Below are 23,509 nucleotides of genomic sequence, written 5' to 3'. Positions count from 1 at the left end.
CCTGCGGGTCGGGAGCCTGTGCTCTGCAACGAGAGAGGCCACAATAGTGATAGGCCCGCAAAAAAAAAAAAAAAAAAAAAGAAAAAGAAAGATGAAAATAATTAAGTCTGCTGAACAGACTCTTTCTCACTAAAAAATAAAGCAATAATTGCTTTCCCTCTAGAAGCCAAGAATGCAGAAAATATTACTACAACATAACTGATTAAAGATGCCTGTCAAGAATACAAAATTTTGACAATTTTTAAGACACTAAATTGCCATATGGGAGGTTTATCTACTTATCGATCTACTTATCTCCTACCCACCTCCAAATTATAAAAACAAAATAAAAAAACACCCAACAATTGGTCTTTTTTTTTTTTTAAAGTTGTTTGCTCTTTACAAAGAAACAAAAGAATCTGTGGCAAGGTACAACTAACCTACAAACAACACAGGCCAATCCCATCTCCATGGCAAAATCATCAGCACTGGTCTCCTCAAAGCTGGAAAGGTCAGCCATAGCTAAATCCTTGCTGGTTTGGACAGTAATGGGGGAGGACCGTGTCTCTGGTTTCTCCAATCTAGGTTTCTTTGGAATATCAACTCCTTCAGTGATGTCTGATTTCATCTATAAAAAGCACCCAATCAGAAAATAACACGTTAGAATAAACTTTAAATCACTGAGAGATGTGATAGACATCTATCACATCTATCACAAGATAAGATAGACAGTGTGCAATGACCAAGTCCACTCAACAGATATTTTCACATAGTTAGGGAGAGATGTACACACTAAAGACCTGGAGAACATTTATAATAAATTCATAATCAGTATGTTAAAAGAATCCAACAAGGTAGAAGTAAGTAAATCAGAACAGTTTAGCATGTACCTGTATTTCTCTTTGTACTCTTTTATCCATTAAAGAATCCTGGAAGTTCAGTGGATTTACTTACAGTGCCCTCCCAACCCCCCATTGGATGCTTTGAATTGAGAAGCCATAGTACTACTAAGGTTATTTTTAAGGCTATTTTAAAATTTTAAATAATGAAGTAGTGACAGTTAATATATATTGAAAAGAAGTAAATAGTGAACTTCTACCAGTCGTTCAGGCTTAACACATTGCCATACTTGCTTCAAACATCCACTATGTCTAATAATGTTGAAGATGTACCCATCCTATTACATCCACTTATAGGTATACATCCTATAGAAACTACCACCATGTGGGAAAAGACATATGTATAAAGCAGCTCACTGAAACCCCACCGTAATAGAGGAAAAGGAGAAATAAGCTAACTGCTCATCAGCAGGGGAATGGATTAACTGGTTTATTTATAGAATTAATATTCTACATGTTAGCTGAAAGAAATGTTCAAATCTACATGTATCAACATAGGTAAATTTCAAAAGCACATTGCTGAGTGGAAAAAGTTGCTAAAAGATATATATGAGATATATATATATGGAAAATAGAGATATATTTTCTAAATATTGGCTATTCATAAACTGTATTACATTGTTTTCTGTGCTTTTAAATTTATATAAAAACAATGCAATATAGTTTATGAATAACCAATATTTAGAAAAAAGTATGAAAACACCCCACCTTAAGGGCAGGGGTTACTAAAGTTTTTTTAAATGTATTTTTTACTAAGTGCTAAAATCCTAATAATTATGTGCAGAAATCATTCAAAATAGACAATCCAAGAGTTATCTGTATCTGTTATCTGTAACCCTGTTAAGGTACACCATTCTGTAACAAATTTCATGTTTAGTCATTTACATCTGTATTCTTTCCTCACCATCTTTTCTTTTCAACAACAGTTCCATCTAGAATACTTGAGTTATATATGAAATTAGTACATCTTCTAGAGCTCAAATATTTATGGACAACGACTTCAGTAAATGGTTTTAAAATGTTTCTAAATGTTAATTTCAAAAAAAAAAAAAAAAAACCAACATCCATAATTATCAAAATATATTTACTGAGTGGTTATTATGTACTTTTACCCACTATTATATACAAAAAGTAAGCACAAAACGTTTTCCGGCCTATAAACTGATTGATTCATTGACTGATTTACTAGAGTAAAACAAAATCTTACTTTATCAGCAGGTCTCTTTTCACCTTCCTTCTTTACCTTTTCAGTTGTTAGGACCTTGCCATTATTATTGCCAGAAGGAAGAGTGGATGATGTTTTGGGCTCTTGCTTAATGGAAACAGTTTTTGTGCTTGAAATTTTGGGTGGTTCCACATCCTATAGGTGAAATTAAAAAGATACCCATAATTAAATATTCAGACTATCTAATATACTGTTAAAAAAAACAGATCATAAATCTAAACAACTATCAGTTAAAAATTAAGACATCATGTAGTGACCAATGTGTTGCCTTCTTCTTTAAACAACTTTAATGAGGAATAACCGATATACAAACTGCACCTAGTTAAAGTGTAAAACTGGATATGTTTCGCTCTACGGTTTCACGACAATCAATATAAGGAACATATCCATCATCTTGCAAAGTGTCCTGGTTGCCCTTTGTAATCACTCTTAGAGGTAGACATCCTAGAAAAACTAAGCCACCCAGTCTCAGGCAACCACAAACCTGCTTTCTGCAACTATAGATTAGTTTGCATTTCCTAGAAATTTTCATAAATGGAATCATGCAGTATATACTCTTTTTTTCTGGCTTCTTTCACTCAGCAATATTTATTTTGAGATTCATCAATGTTGTTGAGTGTAGCAAAAGTTCATTTCTTTTGTTGCTGAATAGTACTCCATTGAACAAATACACCATGATTTGTTTATTCATTTACCTATTAATGGACATTTGGGTTGTTTCCAGTTTGGCCTATTATGAATACAGATATTATGAACATTCAAGTACAAATCTTTATATGGACATATACTTTCATTTCTCTAGAATAAACATGTAGGAGTGGGATGTCTGGATCACATGGTAGGTTTATGCTTAACTTTTTATGAAACTGCCAAACCATGTTCCAAAGTGGTATACCATTTTATATTTCCATCAGGAGTATATGAGAGTCCCAGTTCCTTCACATCCTCATATCCTCACCAATGCTTGGTATGGCTAATCTTTTTAATTTTAGACATTTTAATAGGTATATAGTGGCATATCACTGTAGATTTAATTTACATTTCCCTAATGGCTAATGATGTTAAACACTTTTTTCAAGTGCTTATTTGCCACACATTTATCTTCGATGCTAAAGCATTTGTTAAATTATTGAGTATAAAGAGATCTTCATAGATTCTGGATACAAGTCCTTTATCAGATACATCATTTGCAAACCTTTTCTCTCAGTCTGTGGCTTATCTTTCTCTTCTGTTTTAAACTTGCAATCCTTGTTATTTTTACTCTTTGATATGTATATATATTTGTTATCTGTTGTTAAAAGAAAGCTTATGCATATAGTAGCTCCTTGGAATTATCCCCAAGTTGAAAATGTTTATAAGCACACCACTGCTTCTAGGTGATTCTCACACAATTCTAGAGATGGAAATGTTCAGTTAAAGACTAAAATTAAATGAATCTGTGTTTTAAAAACACCTAGCAGAGTATTTTCTCTAAACTGACCATGAGAAGTCATTTCCAGTTAGAAACCTAAGGGCAGGAGGCTTTTTAATTGTAACAAACTTCTTATGTACTTTAACAGATGAAATTCCTTCTGTTTTAGAATCTCAAAATACTGCTTCTTTAGTAATAATAGGAATTTCCTGTTTGGCCTATATCCATACTCAGAGCAGAATGAATTTGTTAGTATATTTTGTTGAGTTTTATTAATTTGGTTGGCTTGAGCTCTTTGAACATACCAGAATGAGAATGGTGGAAGAAATGAAGTCACAATGGCTCTGCTACTCAAAAGACAATAAAAAGGTTTGAGAATACTAGAGCCAGCTTTCAAAGAAGGCTGGGAGCAAAATATCACTGATCGCTTGGACACTGAGTCTGGGACTTGGCCCTGTCTTGAGTTTCAGATTCTGGATTAGACTGAGCTAGCTAGTCATGTAGTTCTGTCCTCTCCTTCTCAGTTTGGTATCTAGGTGTTCATAGACCTGGGTGACACGAAGTTTCAAGGCTAGAGCTTTAGAATGGTTTGAAAGAATGTCTTAGGTATTAGAGAATATTCACTAAAAGTCTATTATGTATCAGGTAGACACTGCACTAGGTGGCTGACATACTTTATCTCTTTTAATTTGCACAACTTTGTAAGGTAGTTCTTATTATCCTCATTTTAATAATAAAGAAACAGAGGCTGGGTGAAATGAAGTTACTATGTACCTCAATTTCCTTATTGTAAAATAAAATAATACCTATCTCAAAGGATAATTATCACAACTAAAATTAATTATACACATATACCACTGAGAAAAGTACCTAGGACACAGTAAATGTTCAAGATATGTTATCTATCACCACACTAGTAAGAGGTAAGCTGGGATTTAAAACAGGTTTGTCTGGTTCCAAAATGTATATTCTTTTCACATAAAGCTGCTTGGTCACTTTGTTATTATCATGATGGTAGCTACACAGTCCTCACATTTCATCTATACCTCCTTTATTCCTTACATTATCCTATACATATTTAATTCACTTCATTGCAAAATCCCTGTCCTTTTATTTTTCGCCCCTAAAACATTAGAGAATAATTATAACACAGGTTACGGTTTCATTCAGCAGCTTAAAAAAATACTCTGATCATAAGGAATTAGAAACTGAAATATATCTTAAGTGGGTTTCTATAGGAATAAAGTAGTAGAACTGAATATCCCCCACTCCCAGCTAACTTCTCTATATAGTGTAACAGTTCTCTGAAAGCTTGAAGGAAAAAAAGAACACTATAAATTTCTTCATTCCACAAGGAAAGATTATTTGGCAGAGAGATTGTTTCGTGAGTTCTAAATGTTAACACTGTTCTACTACAGGCTTTACAAAACTTCCTCCAAGCTTTTTATCCAGGTAGGTACCTTTTGAGATGGACGGTAACTTGAATCAATGCCCCGAGCCAAAGATTCATCAAGTAGTGCTTTTAGCTTTTCAGCAGAATCCTTACTCTTTGAATGTAAGAAGCCTAGTGCTTTCAAAAAAATGGGATCAAGTTCCAAGTTCACAGTAGCGGCCATTGCAAACACCTGAAGTGAAAAAAGAGAGGAAAGTAATTTACAGACAATGGGTAATTATCTGTCAAAGTTTTTCTTGTTCTTTTGTTTATAATAGGTAATACTGTGTACCTGATACAAAATTCAAACTGTCCAAAAGGTTATTACTGATAAAAGTAAATTTTCTTCTTTTCTCTAACTGGCATTATCTAGTTCTTTTTTCCTGAAGCAAGAATGTTACCAGTTTTCTCTGTATCCATATCCTTGGCAAAATTTTAAATCCAGATAAGCTCCTCCCCGTCACAGAGCCCCTTCCTAACACCTGGCTGCCTTGGGTCTTTGTTGCTGCGCGCGTGCTTTCTCTAGCTGCATTGAGCAGGGGCTACTCTTCCTTGTGGTGCGTGGGCTTCTCATTGCGGTGGCTTCTTTTGTTGCAGAGCATGGGCTGTAGGCGCGAGGGCTTCAGTAGTTGTGGCTTGCAGGCTCAGTAGTTGTGGCTCGCTGGCTTAGTTGCGCTGCGGCATGTGGGATCTTCCCGGACCAGGGGCTCGAACCCATGTCCACTGCTAGCAGGTGGATTCTTAACCACTGCGCCACCAGGGAAGTCCCCTAACACCATTTTAAAATAATACACATAATTCAGTACACAGGAACTTGATGTGTTTAGGTCAAGTTTAGTATATGTCAAAATTTCTTCTTCTCAAACCTTATTTTTTTTTTTGCAGTACGCGGGCTCTCTCCCGTTGAGGAGCACAGGCTCCAGACGCGCAGGCTCAGAGGCCATGGCTCACGGGCCCAGCCACTCCGCAGCATGTGAGATATTCCCGGACCGGGGCATGAACCCGTGTCCCCTGCATTGTCAGGCGGACTCTCAACCACTGCGCCACCAGGGAAGCCTTCAAACCTTATTTTCACAAAAAAAAAAAAAAAGAAAAGAAAAAAAAAGATTGGGGGAAGGGTGTCACTGGAGGACAATGGTTAGAGGACGTATTAAGCAATAAGCTTTAAAGGTCAGTGCTGAAACTTTTACCTCAGCTATCTTTTTTTTGCCTCCTTAGTCCTCAGCCCCAATTCTGAGTGCCTCAGAAAACATACTAATGATAATCTTATTGCATCACACTTAGATTGTGGTATCTCATGCATTAACCTGTTTTTGAGAAGCAAGGTGTCTGAGAAATAGTGCCAAACCATATATATACATATATATCAATATATGGACCTCCCATAGGGCCTATGATATTCTCTGTGTCCTAAGGAACTGAAAAAATAGTGAAGATATACGTCAAAGACTTAGAAATTCTAAAACATTAAAAAGTTTTGTTTTCAGCTAATACCAAAGCTATCATGTTGTTCTACTTACGGTGTTACTTTTTCAAATATTTCTCCAGGCAAGGAATTATTAAAATAAAAATGTATACTTTGTGTTCAATCCTTTGATCAACATTCTAGGGCTTGAAATTGTCTTCTATCCCAGAGGTTAATAATAATAATGCAACAAACTTGCACTGCTAGAGTTAAGGATCTGTCAGCAATTCCACAGTAATCTCTCATTTTTAAGGGGGTTATAAAGCCATTAAAACTTGCTACCCCAAAAAAAAAAAAAAAAAAAAAAACTTGCTGTAGATTGAATCTTGGCATATGAAGGCTCAGCCTGAAAATGGATTTTGTTTGTTCCTTCCCAATCCACTTCCTCCCTAATATTTCTCCAACTCTCACAGGAAACACACACACACACACCTTACTAGCCTTTTTTTTTTTAAGTTTTAAACAAGGTATTAGATATCTGATAGCCACAAAATTACTGTCAAATTCTGTGCTCTACTCAATCACCCATGAGAATCGGTCTAAAGGCCAATACTAAAAGAAAAATAATCTACCTCAAACAGTTATAAATTGGTAATAATTTAATAAAAATTGAGAAGCAACCTCTCTCACTTCCTAAGATTGTATTATTACATACATCATCTATATATAATGATAGGTACAGAAAGGTGGGGGGTTTTTTAGTTTTAAATTTACTCATGAGGCTGGTCATCATATACATTCTGAGGAGAAGAGTTCCTCATTAAAATGTCCATGATGAAAAGGAGTAAAGCTGCCACTCCTTCTGAGTGCACAAGGGAACACAGCCTAGTCTTTCTACTGACCTATTTTGGTTAGCTAAAGAGCTAACAATCTGTATTATGAGGTACTGAAAGTGCTGAAACTTAGAAGAATCCTTTTAATATACTAGAAAAACCGTTACTTGAAATTTCTATGCTGAAAATTAGAAGCCAAGTATTTATGGTTATGTATTTCCATAATCACAGATAAAAGGTTTACATTACAGATTAGGTGACAAGAGTCAGCACCTAGATTACGAGACCAAACCACAGATCACATCATCAACACCAATTTGGAGTCAGTTCTTTTTATATGATCCTGCAATTATAAAACTGAACAGACTTTATACCCCTGCCCTAAATTACTGACATATTCCTCTAGCCAGTGGTCTCCACAGTGGAATACAGATAAAAAAAAGTTAGAATTTCTTTTTATTTTTAATCTTTTATTTAAAAAACTATTAATATACATAGTGATAGCAGTGTATGCATATAACTGGCAACTAAATACACATATAAGGAAGTGAGCTCAATTTTTTTACTCATGGAATGAATGATGAGAATACTTTGGAGACCAATGCTTTAGCCTTTCTAGCAACTTTCAGTTTCCCTTTCCCTATTATATATACATAATGGCTGCTTTAAGGTACAAATTTACCTTCCCCTTGAAAATCCCTCCAGCACTCATTCAGCTCAGCCCTTCCCCCTCTCCGCATTAACTTCATTGCTAGTTGCCCATTGTCTTCTAGCCCCTACTCATTACCAACATATTCCCCTATATTTTCCATTTTTTTCTCAAGCAGTCCTTTTATCGCTTTACCTTTATTATCCCCACTCATCCACACAGACATCACCTGTTTTACAGCCTTCTCCCAAGTAGTGAGCTGTTCCTACTAAAAGAGCAAAGAGCAATACTCCATATTACTGCTTTTGGAAAAATATTCCACGATCACCATTTATCAACATCGTCTCTTGAAATCCACACCTGCGTCTTCATTGTTGCTAATGTACAGAACATTTGCACCAAGCTCATCTTTTCCTCTCCCCCTGCCATCATCTTTGGTAATTTTAGCATCTATACTGATGCTCTTCTCCAACTTCCTGCACTAGTTTTATTTAGATCTTCAACCTCAAGGAGCTTTGTCTTCAGCCACTGAAACCTGAAACTTGACACAGGTATTCTCCTGTTTGACTACAGTCAATTCTCCTTTTTAACTACAATCTTCCATCACTCTATCTCTTTTACTGCTTTGACCCAGGAGCCTCTTCAGGGTACCAAGTCAATCTTTCTTTCTTTTAAAAAATTTCTTTACTCCCATTCGTCTATCCTTTGAATTTATAGAGACCTCCACTTTCTTGGTCCCTCTGCTTTCTCCTTACTAGCACCTTCTTGACCGAACATCTTTTCCTTGTCCAAGAGAAAAAACAGGAGTTGGGCCTAAAATAAAACACTCATGGTTATGTGTTTTATCCTTTATATTTTAGTTTTCTATCGTCCTTTCCCTCCCCCTTTTCTATTGCCTTCTCCAGTTTCTATTACTTCTCCTTTCTTACCGGCAAACGCACATACAGTAGTCCCCCCATTACTTGTGGTTTCACTTTCTGATATTTTAGTTACCTGCAGTTGGAAAATACTGAATGGAAAATTCCAGAAATAAGCAATTCATAAGTTTTAAATTGCACGCCATTTTGAGCACTATGATGAAATCTCATGCCAGCTCCTTAGCTCAGTCCATCCTGCTTGGGATGTGAATCATCCCTTTCTCCAGTGAATTCCATCTGTTAGTCACTAGCCAGCTCAGTTATTAGATTGAGTGTCATGGTATTGCAGTGCTTGTGTTCAAGTCACCCTATTATTATTTATTTAATGCTCCCGAAGAGCCAGAGTAGTGATGCATGCTATTCAGATATGCCAAACAAGTTGCAAAGTGCTTCCTCTAAGTGAAAAAGTAAAAGTTTTAAACTTAATAAGAAAAAAACTGTATGCTCGTATGCTGAGGTTGCTAAAATCTATGGTAAGAACGAGTCTTCTATCTGTGAAATTGTGAAGAAGGAAAATTTGTGCTAGTTTTGCTGTCGTACCTCAGAGTGCAAAAGTTATAGCCACAGTGCATAAGTGCTTAGTTAGAATGGAAAAGGCATTAAATTTGTGAATGGAGGACATGAACAGAGTATGTTCCAATTGACAGCAATGTGTTGGGCCAGAAAGCATTGAACATCTACAAAAACTTCAGCAAGAGATCCCCTGAAATGAGTGACACCAAGCCATTTACTGCAAGTAAAGGATGGTTACACAGATTCAAGAATAGGTTTAGACTGAAAAATATAAAAATTACTGGAGAGGCTGTGTCTGTCAATGAAGAAGCCACTGTCACATTTCTGGCAGAGTTGAAGAACCTAAGGAGACCATGTTCACATAACTTTTATTATAATATGTTGTTATAATCATTCTATTTTATTATTATTGTTGTTAATCTCTTACTGTGCATAATTTATTCATAAAACTTTATCACAGGTATGTATGTATAGGAAAAAAAACAGTATATATAGGGTTTGGTACTATCCATGGTTTCAGGCATCCACTGGGAGTCTTGGAACATATCCCACATGGATAAGGGGGGACTACTGAATAGTGAAAGAAATTTATTTCCTGCTACTGAAGTCCTAAAGAGGTCAGCAACTGTCGTGTAAATCTGTCACTTTATCTCCTTTATTATTTTCAAGAATATATTCCAGGAGTTACACCAAATCATGTTACTTCTATATAGTTCTTTCCTGTATATTCTAAAACTCACGATCAAAATAGATTGTAAAAGAGCTTTCTTATTGTGGATTAGAACTCTAGAAAACAAAGTCCTAGGTGTGTGTAGATATAGATACAAATATATACAGAAATTTAATGCTTTAAATGTAGATTTAATTTCAAATCTAGATGTTGCTTTAAAAAAAGAAGAATGCAGAAAACTAATAATAATCACCACTTTTAAAAATGTCAATGGCCTAGGAAGGTGGCAATAGTGGTGCTGGTAGGAACAAAGTCTTAGCTCACGTTAGGAGCTAAGACTTATATACCTTAATTATATACAGTAAATGTATATAAGTAACACAGAAATTCCCACTTCTAAATAATCATCTTTTTTCTCCATCTTTTTTATCCTTCATGGTCCAGCCTTTCAAAGACTCTCTTTTAGCACTCTAAGCATCCTTGCCCCATAGTTCTACAGTTTCATCTACTTTATAGTCATCCATCCTATTTACCTTCTCCATGCGTGCACCCAAAATCTAAGTGCAGCTGAGAGGAATACATACAGTCTGTATCTTCAGAGTCACTAGTCCCATCTAGGCACTCAACACAACTTAGCAACACTATCATGTTTCTCTGGTCAACTCACTTTCCCACTTTCTGCAAAGACCAGTCACACTTTCTCCATTTTCCTTGAAACTGCTTCTCTATCTTAGTAGATGTCCTCATCTACTTCACAGAGAAAACAGAAACTGTCAGAGAGGAACTAAAACAACTTTCTGACACATCTACAAATATACCTGCATCAATCCTTTCCTCTTTCCCACCTTTTAAATAAGAGGGTGGCTCTCCATGTAATGCCACCTATGCCTGGAACCTAACTTTTTCCTCCCCCCTGAAACCTTGAGCTATGAACTATTCCTATGTGTTCTCCGCCACTCACAAACCTCCCTCCCCCGGCCTCTTTCTTTCTACTGGCATCTTTTCATTGACCTTTAAATATCTTCTTGCCTATCTTCTTCATTTTATAGCAAAACTTCTCCTACATTTTATACTTTTTCTTCATTCCTTCTGCTTATATAGCATTTCCTGCAATTTGGCCTTTGTCCCACCATACCATGGAAATATTTTCACCAAAGTATTCACAGCCTTAGTCAGGTAAGTATAATAAATACTATTTTTTCCTCCTACTTCTTTCTTGGTCTTCTTTGTAGATTCCTCAAAAATCTTGAGGAATCAAAAATGAGCTGCTCAAGATTAGGTTCTGGGTCTCTTCTTTCACTCTACACCTTCTTCTCAAAATGTCCCCTTTGGATCGGCAGCAATAGGCATCACCTGAGAACCTGTTAGGAATTCAAACTCTTGGTCTCCACAACCATAGCTACTAATGAAAACACTCTGGGAGTGAGGCCCAGAAATTTGCATTAAATCTTCCAGATGGTTCTGATCTACTCTAAACGTTTCAGAATTACTGCCCTAGACAATGTGACCTATACCCTTTTGCCAGTAATTATATATTTATCTCTCCAGCCCATGCATCTCTTCCAAGATTCAACTGCCAGCTTGACTTGGATATCTCACTGGTGCCACCTATTCAACATGCCCCTAACAGAGCCACTCATAAAATCTTCTCTCCACCAGTTCTTCCCCTAATCTTCCCTTTCTCAAATGATACTTATCCCATTGCTCCAGCCAGAAACCTGAGAATTAGCTTTAACTCCTTCCACTTCAACTCCTGCCTCCCATTCAATCACCAAACCTCTTATATATATTTCAAATTCATCTACCATTTTCAATCCTTATTACCACACCCTAGACCAAGCTACCATCATGCAGCTATTATCTGGCCCACTGTAAGAGCTTAATCAGAACCCCACAATTGGGACTTCCCTGGAGGCATAGTGGTTAAGAATCCACCTGCCAATGCAGGGACATGGGTTCGAGCCCTGGTCCAGGAAGGTCCCACATGCCATGGAGCAACTAGGCCCCTGCACCACAGCTCATGAGCCTGCACTCTAGAGCCCGTGAGCCACAACTACTGAGCCCACGTGTCACAACTACTGAAGCCCGCGTGCCTACAGCCCGTGCTCCACAACAAGAGAAGCCACTACAATGCGAAGCCCATGCACTGCAAAGAAGAGTAGCCCCGCTCGCTGCAACTAGAGAAAGCCCGCACAACAACAAAGACCCAATGCAGCCAAAGGGAAAAAAAAAAAAAAAAAAAACTCAAAATCACTCTTGCGCCTTTCCAAATATTTTTATATCATCCACTTGCTTAAAATACTCCTTTTCACTTCTTACTGTCCAAAGGTTAAAGAACAAGATTCTTAAAAAGGTCTCTAATGCTCTACATGATCTGGTAATACATGTAAAGCAGTTAGAACAGTACCTGGCACAGAGTACATTGCTCATTAAATGTTACTTAGTATCTCAAGCTATTCCCACTTTCTGTTGTAACCACATGACTTATTTCAAATCTTTCAACATATACTCTTTCTTACCCCAGCTCTTTAGTAGAAAGCGTCCCTTGCCTCAACTTATTCACCCTTCTAGTCTCAATTTTTTTCCACACATTCCCCTAACAAAATAAGGAGTCTTACTGTTATATGGTCCTAAAACATCCTGTATTTACACGTCATAGCTATTACACTGTTAATTATGTAAACAGGGTTTGTCTTTCTCACTAGAACATAGGTTCCATGAGGGCGAGCACTGACCTTACCTACTGCTGTAATCCCTGTTGGTAGCAGAGTGCCTGGCAGATAGCAGGCACTCAGTAAATGCTGGCCAAGTGAATACATGTTATTCACTTTCTCTTTCAAAAATCTTCCTCCTCCACGAGTAATGCTCAGCTTTCCTGGTTTTCTTTTTCTATCTCTGGCTACTCTTTCTCTGGGTCATCTTTTCATCCCCATTGCTCTTGGTATTGCCCAAGTATCTATTCTTGTCTATTTTCTTTAGTTCTGCTACCAATTTCTTCCGTGGTAATCTTATATATATCATGTTTTCAACTAGATTTCACATGTTTATCCCCATTCCAATCTCTATTAAGCTCAAACCCCACATTTCCAACTGCTTAGTAAACATGTGTACCTGGTTGCCTTAATGGTATCTCAAATTCAGTTATGATTGAAATTGAGATTATGAATATCTTCCCCCAAAAGTTCCCTGCCCTGCACTTTCTTTCAATAAATGACACACTCTCCATTAATCGGGTCTGAGGCCTAAATCTCTGCCTCACTGAGTCCTCCCCAATTCCTTGTATCTAAACAATCAGCAGGCCTTTCCTGTGAATTCTGACTCTGCAACGTTTCTCACATCTATTCTTGTTTTTCATTTCCACAGTTACTATTCAGATTCACGTCGTTATTCGCCTTTTGTACTATAGCAACAATCTAGTTATTCTCCTTGACTTCAACACTGTTGCCATATTAATGTTCCTGCAACACATTTTTTCTTCCTTCTTTCCTTTCTTTCTTTTTTCATTTTTTTCCTCAAAAATTAAGGCTTCCCACTGTCTTTAAAATAAAGCCGAATTTCTTGGCCTACCATTTAAAAAGATTCAGTAACTGGTACAAAAACTTTAATTCTTCATCCCCAGACCTTCCGTAGTGCAGGGCCATTAGCTGGGCTTGCTAATTCTACTCATTTTTTCTGACAAGCTTTTTACCCATTTTTATATTTCCAAATGCTATCAAGTCCCAGTTCAAATACTCCTTCTCATGAGAACTTTACTCACAGCTACTGTGTTCTTCTCTACCCCCTATACAACTAATCTTGTCCTCCTAGGCTATCTCAAAATGCATTCTCATGGTACTGGAACTTTCTACCTTGAACCACACTCTTTTTTGGTACATTTGTATATTCTCTATAACACTCTGAGTACTTTAAGAGGAGAGGCTCTCTTTTTTGCCTACCACTTCGCTATTTTGCAAAGTACCACAAAATAATGGCTTTGGAATTATTAGAGATCAAAGTATAAAGGTCTTTCCTCTTCTTCTGCACAATTCTAATCATGTCCAAAATCTCTTCACAAAAAGCAATAAAAAAGAAATTCTAAGCTATCCCCACCTGACTGCCCCGCCCCACAAACCCTCAAACATCAAAAAAAGAAAAGCAATACAAAACAAAAACACCTCTTTTATGACTGGGGACTTGTACAATGTTCCTATCTGCAATACTCTCTTCCCAATCCTTCATCCGATTTAAATTCATTAATCCCACTAGACTGTAAATTCCATGCAAGCAGGGACTTGTTTTATTTACTGTTACATACCTAGCGCTTGGAACTTCACAGATTCTCAAAAGTATCTGTAGAGTGAATGAACTAGGTTTCGTTTAAATGCCACTTTCTAGGGCTTCTGTGATTTTTCCAACCCAAATTGGGTACTCATATATAAATATATTCTTTCCTCTAGATCTCATTTCCCACTCTACATGCGAATCTTAAAAGAAGTCTAAAGTTGATCATCTGCACGTGAACGAGAGGAAGGAAACTGACCCTGTTCACGCAGAGTGCAATATTGCCATCACATAACGGCTCTACAAAGCTTTGCCCTTTATGTCTTTGCAAGCTCTTGCAACCCCTTCTAATAAACCTTTTAAAGATGCTGCCCTTTTCATTCCCTCACTGAGTTCTTGGTCCTGGATTACACTGAAACCTTAGGCATACGTCCGGAAACATAAGGGAAGCGGAAACACCCTGATTCCAAACCAACCAAGTGATAGTGAATCTGAAGAGCGACCAGAGACACTCAGACAAGGACTGCCAATCTTTTTTGATCAAAGTCATAACACACCCAAGGCCTAGCACGGGGGAAGGTCCTTGACAAGTGAGCGCGAGAGAAGGTGAGAGGCCGACAGAGGGAGCTGTCGAGAGAAGTCGCCAAAACCTTCCGAGGAAGGTCGGAGACAGAGTTCCAAGGACCTAGTCCCTGGGGCTGTGCCCTCGGTCCGCGTACCCCCGCCCGCCACAACCTCCGAGGAAGCACTACCCTCACTTAAGGGGAGAGCAGTCATCCTGGGCACTCGACCGCCTGCAAATTACGAGGTGTCCCCACAAGGAGCGAGGAAACTAAGACCGCACGGAACTACTCTCCGACCTCGCCCCTCGCAAAAGTCTTGAGCCTCCCAGAGTCGAATGGGAGCCGGTGAGCTGGTAACAACTCACCGCTCCGCCCCGCTGCCCCGTCAGTTCCCGGTGGCCTCACGAACCCTCCCGGCAGCAGCCGGCTCCGAGAGCGGAAAAACAAAGGTTCCCGCAGCAGGGTCGACCGGGGAACGTATTGGCTGTGCGACGGTAGGAAGTGACGTAACCCACTCCTTCCGGTCCGCCGGATTATGAATGATTGCGGGGGCTGCTGCTTCACTGGTGCGATCTTCGTTGTTTCTTTCCCAGCTTCGTTGGCTGCGTGTGGCCCGCGAGCGAAGACTTTCTGAAGCGGCCTCGGGAAACCCGGCTCGGGCGGGGCGGGAATGCGCTAGCGGTCCGTGTCACCCACACGCTCACGCACCCTCCCTGCCTGGCCGCGCCTCTGCGACCAGGTAAGGAGGGCGCTCGGGCCGCCGGCTCCGCAGTCCCCGAGACGCCGTAAAGCCGCCTCTTAGCATCTGGGGAAACAGGGTTGAGGATGTTGGGAAGGGCGGGAAGGGTGGAGGGGTCCGGGCCCCTTCTCAGTTTTTCCAGGACCAGTCCCCGTGGCTTCCTCTATTGATGGGGGCATGGAGCAGCTTCCAGTTGCAGCAGTCTGTGGGGGTCGTTTGCCATTTGCTCCTAGGTGTGGTTTTAAGACCTCTTGGATCGCGCTTTAACTTTTTTTTTTCCACTTAGATTTTTATTCCAGCCCTTCCTCACTGGAGAAAGCAATTGTATGTGAATACTACCTAACAGTTACTCTAATGAACTTGCTTCATTTTGGGCCATTTGCTTCTGTTACACCATCAAAGCAGTGTTTCACTTTGGTTTTAAACTTCTATAGAAAGTTAGAGTTTAACTTACATGAAAATTGCTTTGACTTCCAAAACGTTTACCGATACGAGTACTTTCTCTACCTGGTTTGGGATTAGGTGACTTGTTCCCCCACTCCCCCTCTTTATTCTTAACGTCATAATCCCCTAATGCCATGATCCCATTCCTTGTCATAAGTTCTTGAATATCAAGAAAATGCCAGCATTTAATAATATGTCTTCTGCTAAATTATTGGTAAGAGAAGATAGAGTACTACTTTTTTCTAAGCTTATCTAGAAACAGTGTTTAAAGGAGAAAATGCAAAAGCTGGCAAAAACTAGTGGTGACAATTTAAACTTTAACCATGGTCACTTAACTATTGTGAAAATAAATTCTTTGTTATAAATACAACTGAGTGATTTGCTATCATATTTAATAAATCAAACATTAAGCTATGTGACTTTTCAGCTGCCTGGTGGGGAATATATACTACTGAAAGGATTGCCTTAAGCATACTTATTATTTGAAATTATGTTTGAGTTATACCTGAAGGCATTGTTTTAAGAGTCCTATCCTAACTTCAAAAATAAATCTGAAAAACTCAGTGAGATTTGACATTTATTTTATCAATTCTTTTATTTTTTTACACTTCTGTTACATGTTTGCCTACTTTAAACAAAGCTCAAACTTTAACTTCTGTAGTAGAAGGCCCATCAAGGGTCTTGGGGGGGTTGTTTTTATTTTTGTTTTAACCTGTGTTTACTTTGTAGCTTTTATATCACCTGTGATTTGAAATAAGAATAAAGACTGAGTATGCAAGTGGGTAACAGCAACAATTTAGCAGACCTTGAAACTTAACAAATTTTGAGGCCAGTCAACTAAAATATCTGTAGTATACACAGTTCCTTAGCATATGTTGTTTTTATCTTCAAGTTTTTAAAGTAGCCTACTGAATTCTGTTATGATTAGTACTTGGAAAACAAGGATTTAAACCATTTAGTTCATAATAAGCACAGGTATTGGTTGCTGTGGGTATTCAGTAATTTTATTTCAGGCTTGCCAATGTTTCTAACATGTTAGCATTTCATGCTGTGGATCCCTATCAATTTTGAGGTAAGGCTTAGCTGCAAGCATTATGATTCTGTGGCAACAGATGATTCCCTGATTCTCCAGAGAGGACACACTTCCCTTATGGCTAAGGTTACAGTAAGCTTTTTTAAACTTTTTTTTTTTTTTTTCACTTCTTGGCCAGATAAGCAGCTAATTTTAATCATAGGATTTTGTCCTCTAGGACTTAACGATATGTGTCCTCACATTACGTAATGTAGTGAGCACTGAAATGGCTCAGTTTTTTCTTTCCTTTTTTAAACTTTACTATCTACCGTAATAAGCTGCTATCTAACTCTGTAGAGGCAGGCTTTTCTTTGTTTATCTATATTATTGAAAGAAAGTAGTGAGATTTGCAACCAAATACTGTTATTGTTATGTATAAAACACAAGCTAAGTTCTAATATTCATAATGTTGAACATTTGATGTAGTGGGGAATTTTAATGCATTTAAATTTAAATTTGAATCTTTAAGAAAAATAAGAGTTTGTGATTTTTTCGTATTTGTAAACTGCTTTGAACTATTTATTCTGTACAATATAAGCAGTTAATATTCAAGTGGACTTAGGGTGTCACATTTATATTCCAGCATTTTGTGACTCCCCAGCTTTCAGCCTCAGTAACAAACAGATTTTTTGAATATTTGGTTGGAGAAAATCTTTTCAATTCACAGATCCCTTATTTTCCCTGAGAAGTTTGGAAGTATAAAGCATAATTTAAGGCTTGAACTAAACATTCCTTGAACTAAAATTTGAGTACTCTTCAGCATTGGAGATATGTGAGGTAATAAGTGCTGTATTCCTCGCACATAGTAGCAAACTCAATAAATATTTGTTGAATGAGTGTATGGGTTTCTCAAATAATTGACCTAATAATTCCAATAAACATCTAGAATAACAGCTGAAAAAAAAAGTGCTGTAAAGAAAAAGAAAGCAGAATAAAGGGCTAGGAAGTGATGGGAGTCCTTTTTCTCAGGATAGACTGCTCTGAGTTAATATTCAGAGACCTCAGTGAAATGAAGGAGCAAGCCATGTGAATATCTTGGAGAAGAGCCTTCTAGGCAGAGGGAATAGCAAGTACCAAAATTCTCAAGCGTGGGGACATTGCTGGCGTCTTCCCAGAACAAGGAGCAAGGAGAACTGGCTGGAGGGAAGTGAACAAGAGGGAAGAGGGGTAGAAGATCAGGTCAAAAAAGAAGCACAGCTAGGGTCACATCAGGCCCTAGAGACCATGATAGGAAATTTGGATTTTATTTTAAATGTTCTGGGGAGCCATTGGATGGTTGTGAACAGAGGACATGGTCTGATTTATGTTTTTAAAGGATCACCCTGACTGTAGTTGCAGAATGGACAGTTGTATTGAGTGGAGGAAAATAGTTAATGGGCTTTTGCAGTAGTCTTTGTAAGAGCTAGTGATGACTTAAAGTGTTATTGGTAGGGGTGCTAAGAAATTAGATTTAGCATGTATTTCAAAGGTAGAAATAGGGTAAGAGAGAGAAAAAAAGGAGTTGAGTGAGACTTCAGAATTATGGGCCCAAGCATCTGAGTAAATGGTATTGCTGTTTTATCAAGAATGGTGACTACTTGAGGAAAGAGGAACAGGTTTAGAAAAATGTCCAAGTGAAGATGTAAAGTAGGATACATGTATAGGAGTCTTAGATGATATTTAACCCTATGGCACTGTAAATCACCTCGGGTAGTGCCGTTGTAAGTTGTGGCCCATAGGTCATGGAGTCACTTTAGTGAGTACTAACCAACATTAAAAACAATGAAACAACCCTGGAGAAGAAGAAGAAGAAAGAAAAAGCAGAGTGAACTGTCAGTTATATCTCATGTGGTAGGATATTTCTTGGTGATTCTTTTGTTTCAGTATTATTCAGTGTATAATGACTTTCATTATAAGGTTGATTTCTTATTGAGTGGCGTGATCAAATTTTGAAAGCCAGTAATCAAAGGGGTGAGTGTAAGTTGAGAATAGGGTAAAGTACTGAGCTACAGGTCACTAAGAGGTCTGAGGAGGATCCAATAAAGGGAATTAGGAAGGAACTATCAAAAAACTTAATCCAGTGCTGAGAATTGTCAAATAACTCTGCCTTTAGCATGGAGGTTCTTATCAAGGACAGTTGCTTAGAATAACATAATTTCTGATGGTTTTCACTCCGGTGAAATTGTTGCTGTAATAAAATTGCAATATGCTTCAATTTATGAAGTTTATAAAGTAGTGCTGTTTATGTTAGAAAAATACCTATTCCTGAATGTTTTCCAATAAGATCCCTTTATAGATTCCAATAATGCTTTTGGATTGAAGTACAGTCTATGTAGTGGGAGTAAACTGTACTTTTAAGGATTATTAGGATTGAAGTGCACAAAAGTTCTGTGTGCTTAGCACATAGCTGGTGGACAATAAAATGTACATAATATTATTTAGAGTTGTATTCTTTGTTCATTTAATATTTATTAAGCTCCTGTCAAATCCTAGGCCCAGTGATAATTTCTTATTTAAAAAAAAACAATCAACTGATTAATATTTAGTTGCAGTTATGCACTTTTTGGTCTTTATATATAATATATAACTTATTTATCTATTATGTAATATTTAGTTGCCATAGATCCAGACTTGAATTTTGAGCACAAAAGTTTTAAACTATTTTTCCAGCTTCCAGAGAAGTATGCTTATTTTCATACTTATTTATGGTATTCTTTTCTTTCTCTATATACATATGCAAGGAGTAAAGTAGTAAAATGGTTTTAGATAAGAAAACACTAAAACTCACTTCCCCTTTCATGTGTGAAATGTTTCATTTTATCAACACCAAGATATATTAATTGGAATGAGAATGAAAAAAAGATTAAATTCCTAATTAAACCTGTAACTACTTTGTTTGTTTAAAAATATCTTTAAAGATTCCCAAATAATGAAACCAAGGCTTAAGTGTTTTCTTTTTACCTGTTTTTATTCCCTCTGCAACATTCCCAAGCAGGCTGGCCTTTCCAGGGAGGAGGTGCACACTCCATCAGCTCTGTTCAGGATCTCAAGTTTGTGGTGGTGTGTGCTGCTTTCTCACTCCGTCACAGGAACAGTCGCAGTGTGGCACCTGTCAAAGCTGAGAAAGAGCAAATGACATACAGCACTTCTGTGCTTGGCAGGAATGTAGTCTGGACTAACAAGAGCTATGCCCCCAGCTCCGTGTGTTGGAGACCCAGAGGATGATTCTACAGCACCTACCTTTTTTAAAGCTCATGACATAAAAGTAATAAAATAAGGAATTCTCTAGGTAGAAATGGAGAAGAAGAAAAAAAAAAAAAAAGAAGGTTTCTTTTGAGGGTATTTGCAGACTTTAAGCAAAAACTGTGTTCTACTTTCTTGAAAAATTAAAGACATAGTACAAGCCAAAACCAGATATCAAATTTGTACAGGTTTGCTAATACTTAATATTTATTTTTGAAATTACAGTAGTATTTAATGTGGAGAAATTGCCCAGGGAGAGTAATTTTTTTTTTAACTCTAAGATCATTAAGTAACATTTTTAATCTTCAAGAGGAAGAAAAAAAAAAAACCCAACATCTATATTTAAAGAAATAAATTATGTTAAGAATCAACAGTACTGGGACTTCCCTGTCGGGCCAGTGGTTAAGACTTCACCTTCTAATGCAGGGAGTGCCGGTTCAATCCCTGGTCGGGGACCTAAGATCCCACATGCCTTGCAGCCAAAAAACCAAAACTTAAAACAGAAGCAATATTGTAACAGATTCAATAAAGACTTTAAAAATGGTCCACATCAAAAAAAAAAAAATCTTTAAAAAGAATAAACAGTATGTTGCATTTTCTCTTAGGTATCTCATTAATTTTTAGATATCTCCAAGGGCAGATTATTGCTATTCTATTTTGTTGACATTTAGCATTTATTAAGTGCTCACAGCAAAAAAAGTTTCTAGAATGTGTAAAAGTTAATTCTCAAGGTTCTTATGTGCCTCGGGAAGTGGCAAATATACACGTACTTTAATTTTTAAAAAAATGTTTCTGCATATCCTAAATCAAAAGCTGTAAAATAGTATGATGTTGTTTTTAGTTTTTTGTTTATGTGTTTTTTTTTTTAAGTGTTAGCAGGACTAGTCTCTAATTACTATTTCCTAGACTGCTGGGCAAATGAGGAAATGGATTATGTTTTCTTTCAAATCTGCTTCTTGGGGAAACATTTAGGGATCTTTATAGCATCCCACTGTCAACAAAGGGAGTTAAGAGGATTGGTAAATTAATCAGCAATAGTATCTATATAGTATAGTAATAGTATCTATAGGGATAAACTCTGCAAAGAGACTATCGATTTTCTACAAAATGTTGGTTTCTTTTGCCTGTGAGCTTTAACAAATGCCCTTTAATATTTTGTTTTAAAATCAGCTCTAGGTGGAGGAAAAAAAAATCCAAAAGGTAATTAAGTTAGCTCAGGGAGAAAATGTTTCCATGGGTTAAAGGGTTGTTGCTTTTAAATTACATGAAATAATTTTCCCTTAGATAATCTTTTAAATAAGTAACAAACCATGGTGCAGATCTGTTATGTTTTAACAAAAGAAGTATAAAACACTGGTGATCACTTGCATTATCAAGAAGTTTTCCACGACAGTACTTTACTAACTATATCCCTTTGTTATAATGGATTATTAGCCCTTTAATAAAAAAGTTGAGGACCAAGATGATTAAAGAGTACTTAACTATTTTGCTTTTGATTAAAAAAAAAATCTAAGGAATTTAGAATATAAAGGAAATTTAGTAAATTTTAGCACCCTAAAATTCAGGAACACTAATATTTCAAATACACTTAAAAGAAAGAGTTGTGTGTGTACTTTTTAAAGGCTTTTAACATAATTTTTAAATAATTTAAAATAATTTTTTCTCCAATATACCATTTTCCTGTTAATGGCGAATGCTTTTAAAGAGTGCCATCTAGTGTCAGTTTTGGAATTTTGATTTATGTATTAGAACATGGGGAATTTTAGATCCAGGAAATGTAGAAATCAAACAAAAAGTCATAATTGACAAAAGTCTTAAGGATTGTGACTTGAAAACACCCATCAATAATTTGACCACAAGGTTGTGTATGTTTGCATCTTTAAAATAACCAACATGTCTATTCGTCCATGCATTCACTCAATATTTCTTGAATATATATATATATATATATATATATATATATATATATATATATATACACACACACATATACATATAGCAGGCCCTGTTTTAGCATAGCAGTGAATAAAATAAAATTTGTACTCTCATGGAACATTCTATTGGGCTAAGACCAAATTAGATAATGTAGTATGTTGCAATAGTAATAAATGCTGTGAAGAAAAGCATAGAAGGGGGTGGAAATGTTTTTTCAGGAAAAGTGGGAGTTGGGGTTTGCAAGTTAAATACAGTAGCCAGGGAACATCTCAAAAAGTCGATATTTGAGTAGGTACTTAAAGGAGGTATGGATGTGTTCTAGGCACTAGAAATATCAAGTGCTAAGGCACCGAGGTGGGAATGTACCTAGTGATTTAGAGGAACAACAAGCCACTTTTGCTGAAGCAGTGAGCGAAGATGAGAGCTGATGAGATGGACAAAGAGACAAAGAGAATTAGATCAAGGAGAGCTTTGTAGACCATTGCAGGAGCTTTGCCTTTTCTCTGAGTAGGATGGGAAGACATTAGAGCGCTTGAGCAGAGAAGTGACATGATTTTATTTCATTTTTAACAGTATCATTTTTGCTACTATGTTGAGAATAGACTAGAGGATGGAAAGCAGGGTTAGGAAGCAATTGCTATAATTAAGAAGAAAGGTGATGGTGGCTTGGATCCCAGTGGAAGCAATGAAGATGGAATGAAATAATCAGATTCTAGGTATATATTGAATGTAGTGCCAAAATAAATTTTTAATGGATTAGTTATGGGGGTGTGAAAGAAAAGAGTAATTTAAAATGATTGTCCAGGTTTTTGGCCTGAAGAGCTGAAGGATGGTGTTCCATTAACTGAAATGGGGAAGATACATGAGGAGCAGGTTTTGCGGGTAGGGAGAGAATAAGGAACTTGATTTTGGACATGTTAACTTTGAGATATCTCAGTTATCAACATCTAAGTTATGGAGAATTTCAAATTTTTTTTCTATTGTGATTCAGCATACAATATGGAGAATTTCAAAATTTTTTTCTATTGTGATTCAGCATACAATAGCTCATCACATATCAAAATCCACTTTAGGAGAATCCATTTCTTGTGAGAGAATGAATATATCCCCCCCTCAATTATTATATTTTAGGGGCATAAAACAAGCAGTATTCATCAAGCTTCTCAGAGCTATTATCTCCAGACAACTCTAGGTATTCTTGGTTATTTCTTATGTCCCATTCTATTCATCTTTTGTTTTTACCTGTAGTGAGACCCCAAAGTATCAATACTTGACTGGGAGCTTTAACAAATGCCCTTTAATATTTTGTTTTAAAATCAGCTCTAGGTGGAGGGAAAAAAA

General features: G+C 37.0%; 2 protein-coding genes across 3 annotated transcripts in view; one reads left to right on the top strand and one right to left on the bottom strand.

Annotated features, from left to right (window-relative positions):
* INTS12 (integrator complex subunit 12) overlaps positions 1-15,167 on the bottom strand; it is a 23,501-nt gene extending 8,334 nt beyond the window's left edge. The window contains exons 1-5 of one of the 2 annotated variants that reach the window (XM_007452162.1): positions 15,122-15,151; positions 10,518-10,680; positions 4,975-5,139; positions 2,086-2,238; positions 420-607 (exon numbers count right to left, since the gene is read on the bottom strand). In XM_007452162.1, the coding sequence (XP_007452224.1) occupies positions 420-607; positions 2,086-2,238; positions 4,975-5,139; positions 10,518-10,547 (536 nt within the window). In that variant the 5' untranslated portion in view covers positions 10,548-10,680; positions 15,122-15,151. Of the gene's footprint in view, positions 1-419; positions 608-2,085; positions 2,239-4,974; positions 5,140-10,517; positions 10,681-15,114 lie in introns of both variants that reach the window. The other variant, XM_007452163.1, reaches the window with a different exon arrangement.
* Positions 15,168-17,046: 1,879 nt separating this feature from the next.
* Positions 17,047-23,509, top strand: part of GSTCD (glutathione S-transferase C-terminal domain containing) — a 133,547-nt gene continuing 127,084 nt past the window's right edge. Inside the window, exon 1 of the mRNA XM_007452160.1 lies at positions 17,047-17,098. The gene's annotated coding sequence lies outside the window, so the exon portion shown is untranslated. The remainder of the gene's footprint in view (positions 17,099-23,509) is intronic.

Source organism: Lipotes vexillifer, unplaced genomic scaffold, assembly GCF_000442215.2.
Source record: "Lipotes vexillifer unplaced genomic scaffold, Lipotes_vexillifer_v1.1 scaffold22, whole genome shotgun sequence".
NCBI lineage: Eukaryota > Metazoa > Chordata > Mammalia > Artiodactyla > Lipotidae > Lipotes > Lipotes vexillifer.
The sequence above is the reverse complement of the archived record's forward strand: the minus strand, read 5'-3'. Positions and strand labels throughout refer to the sequence as shown.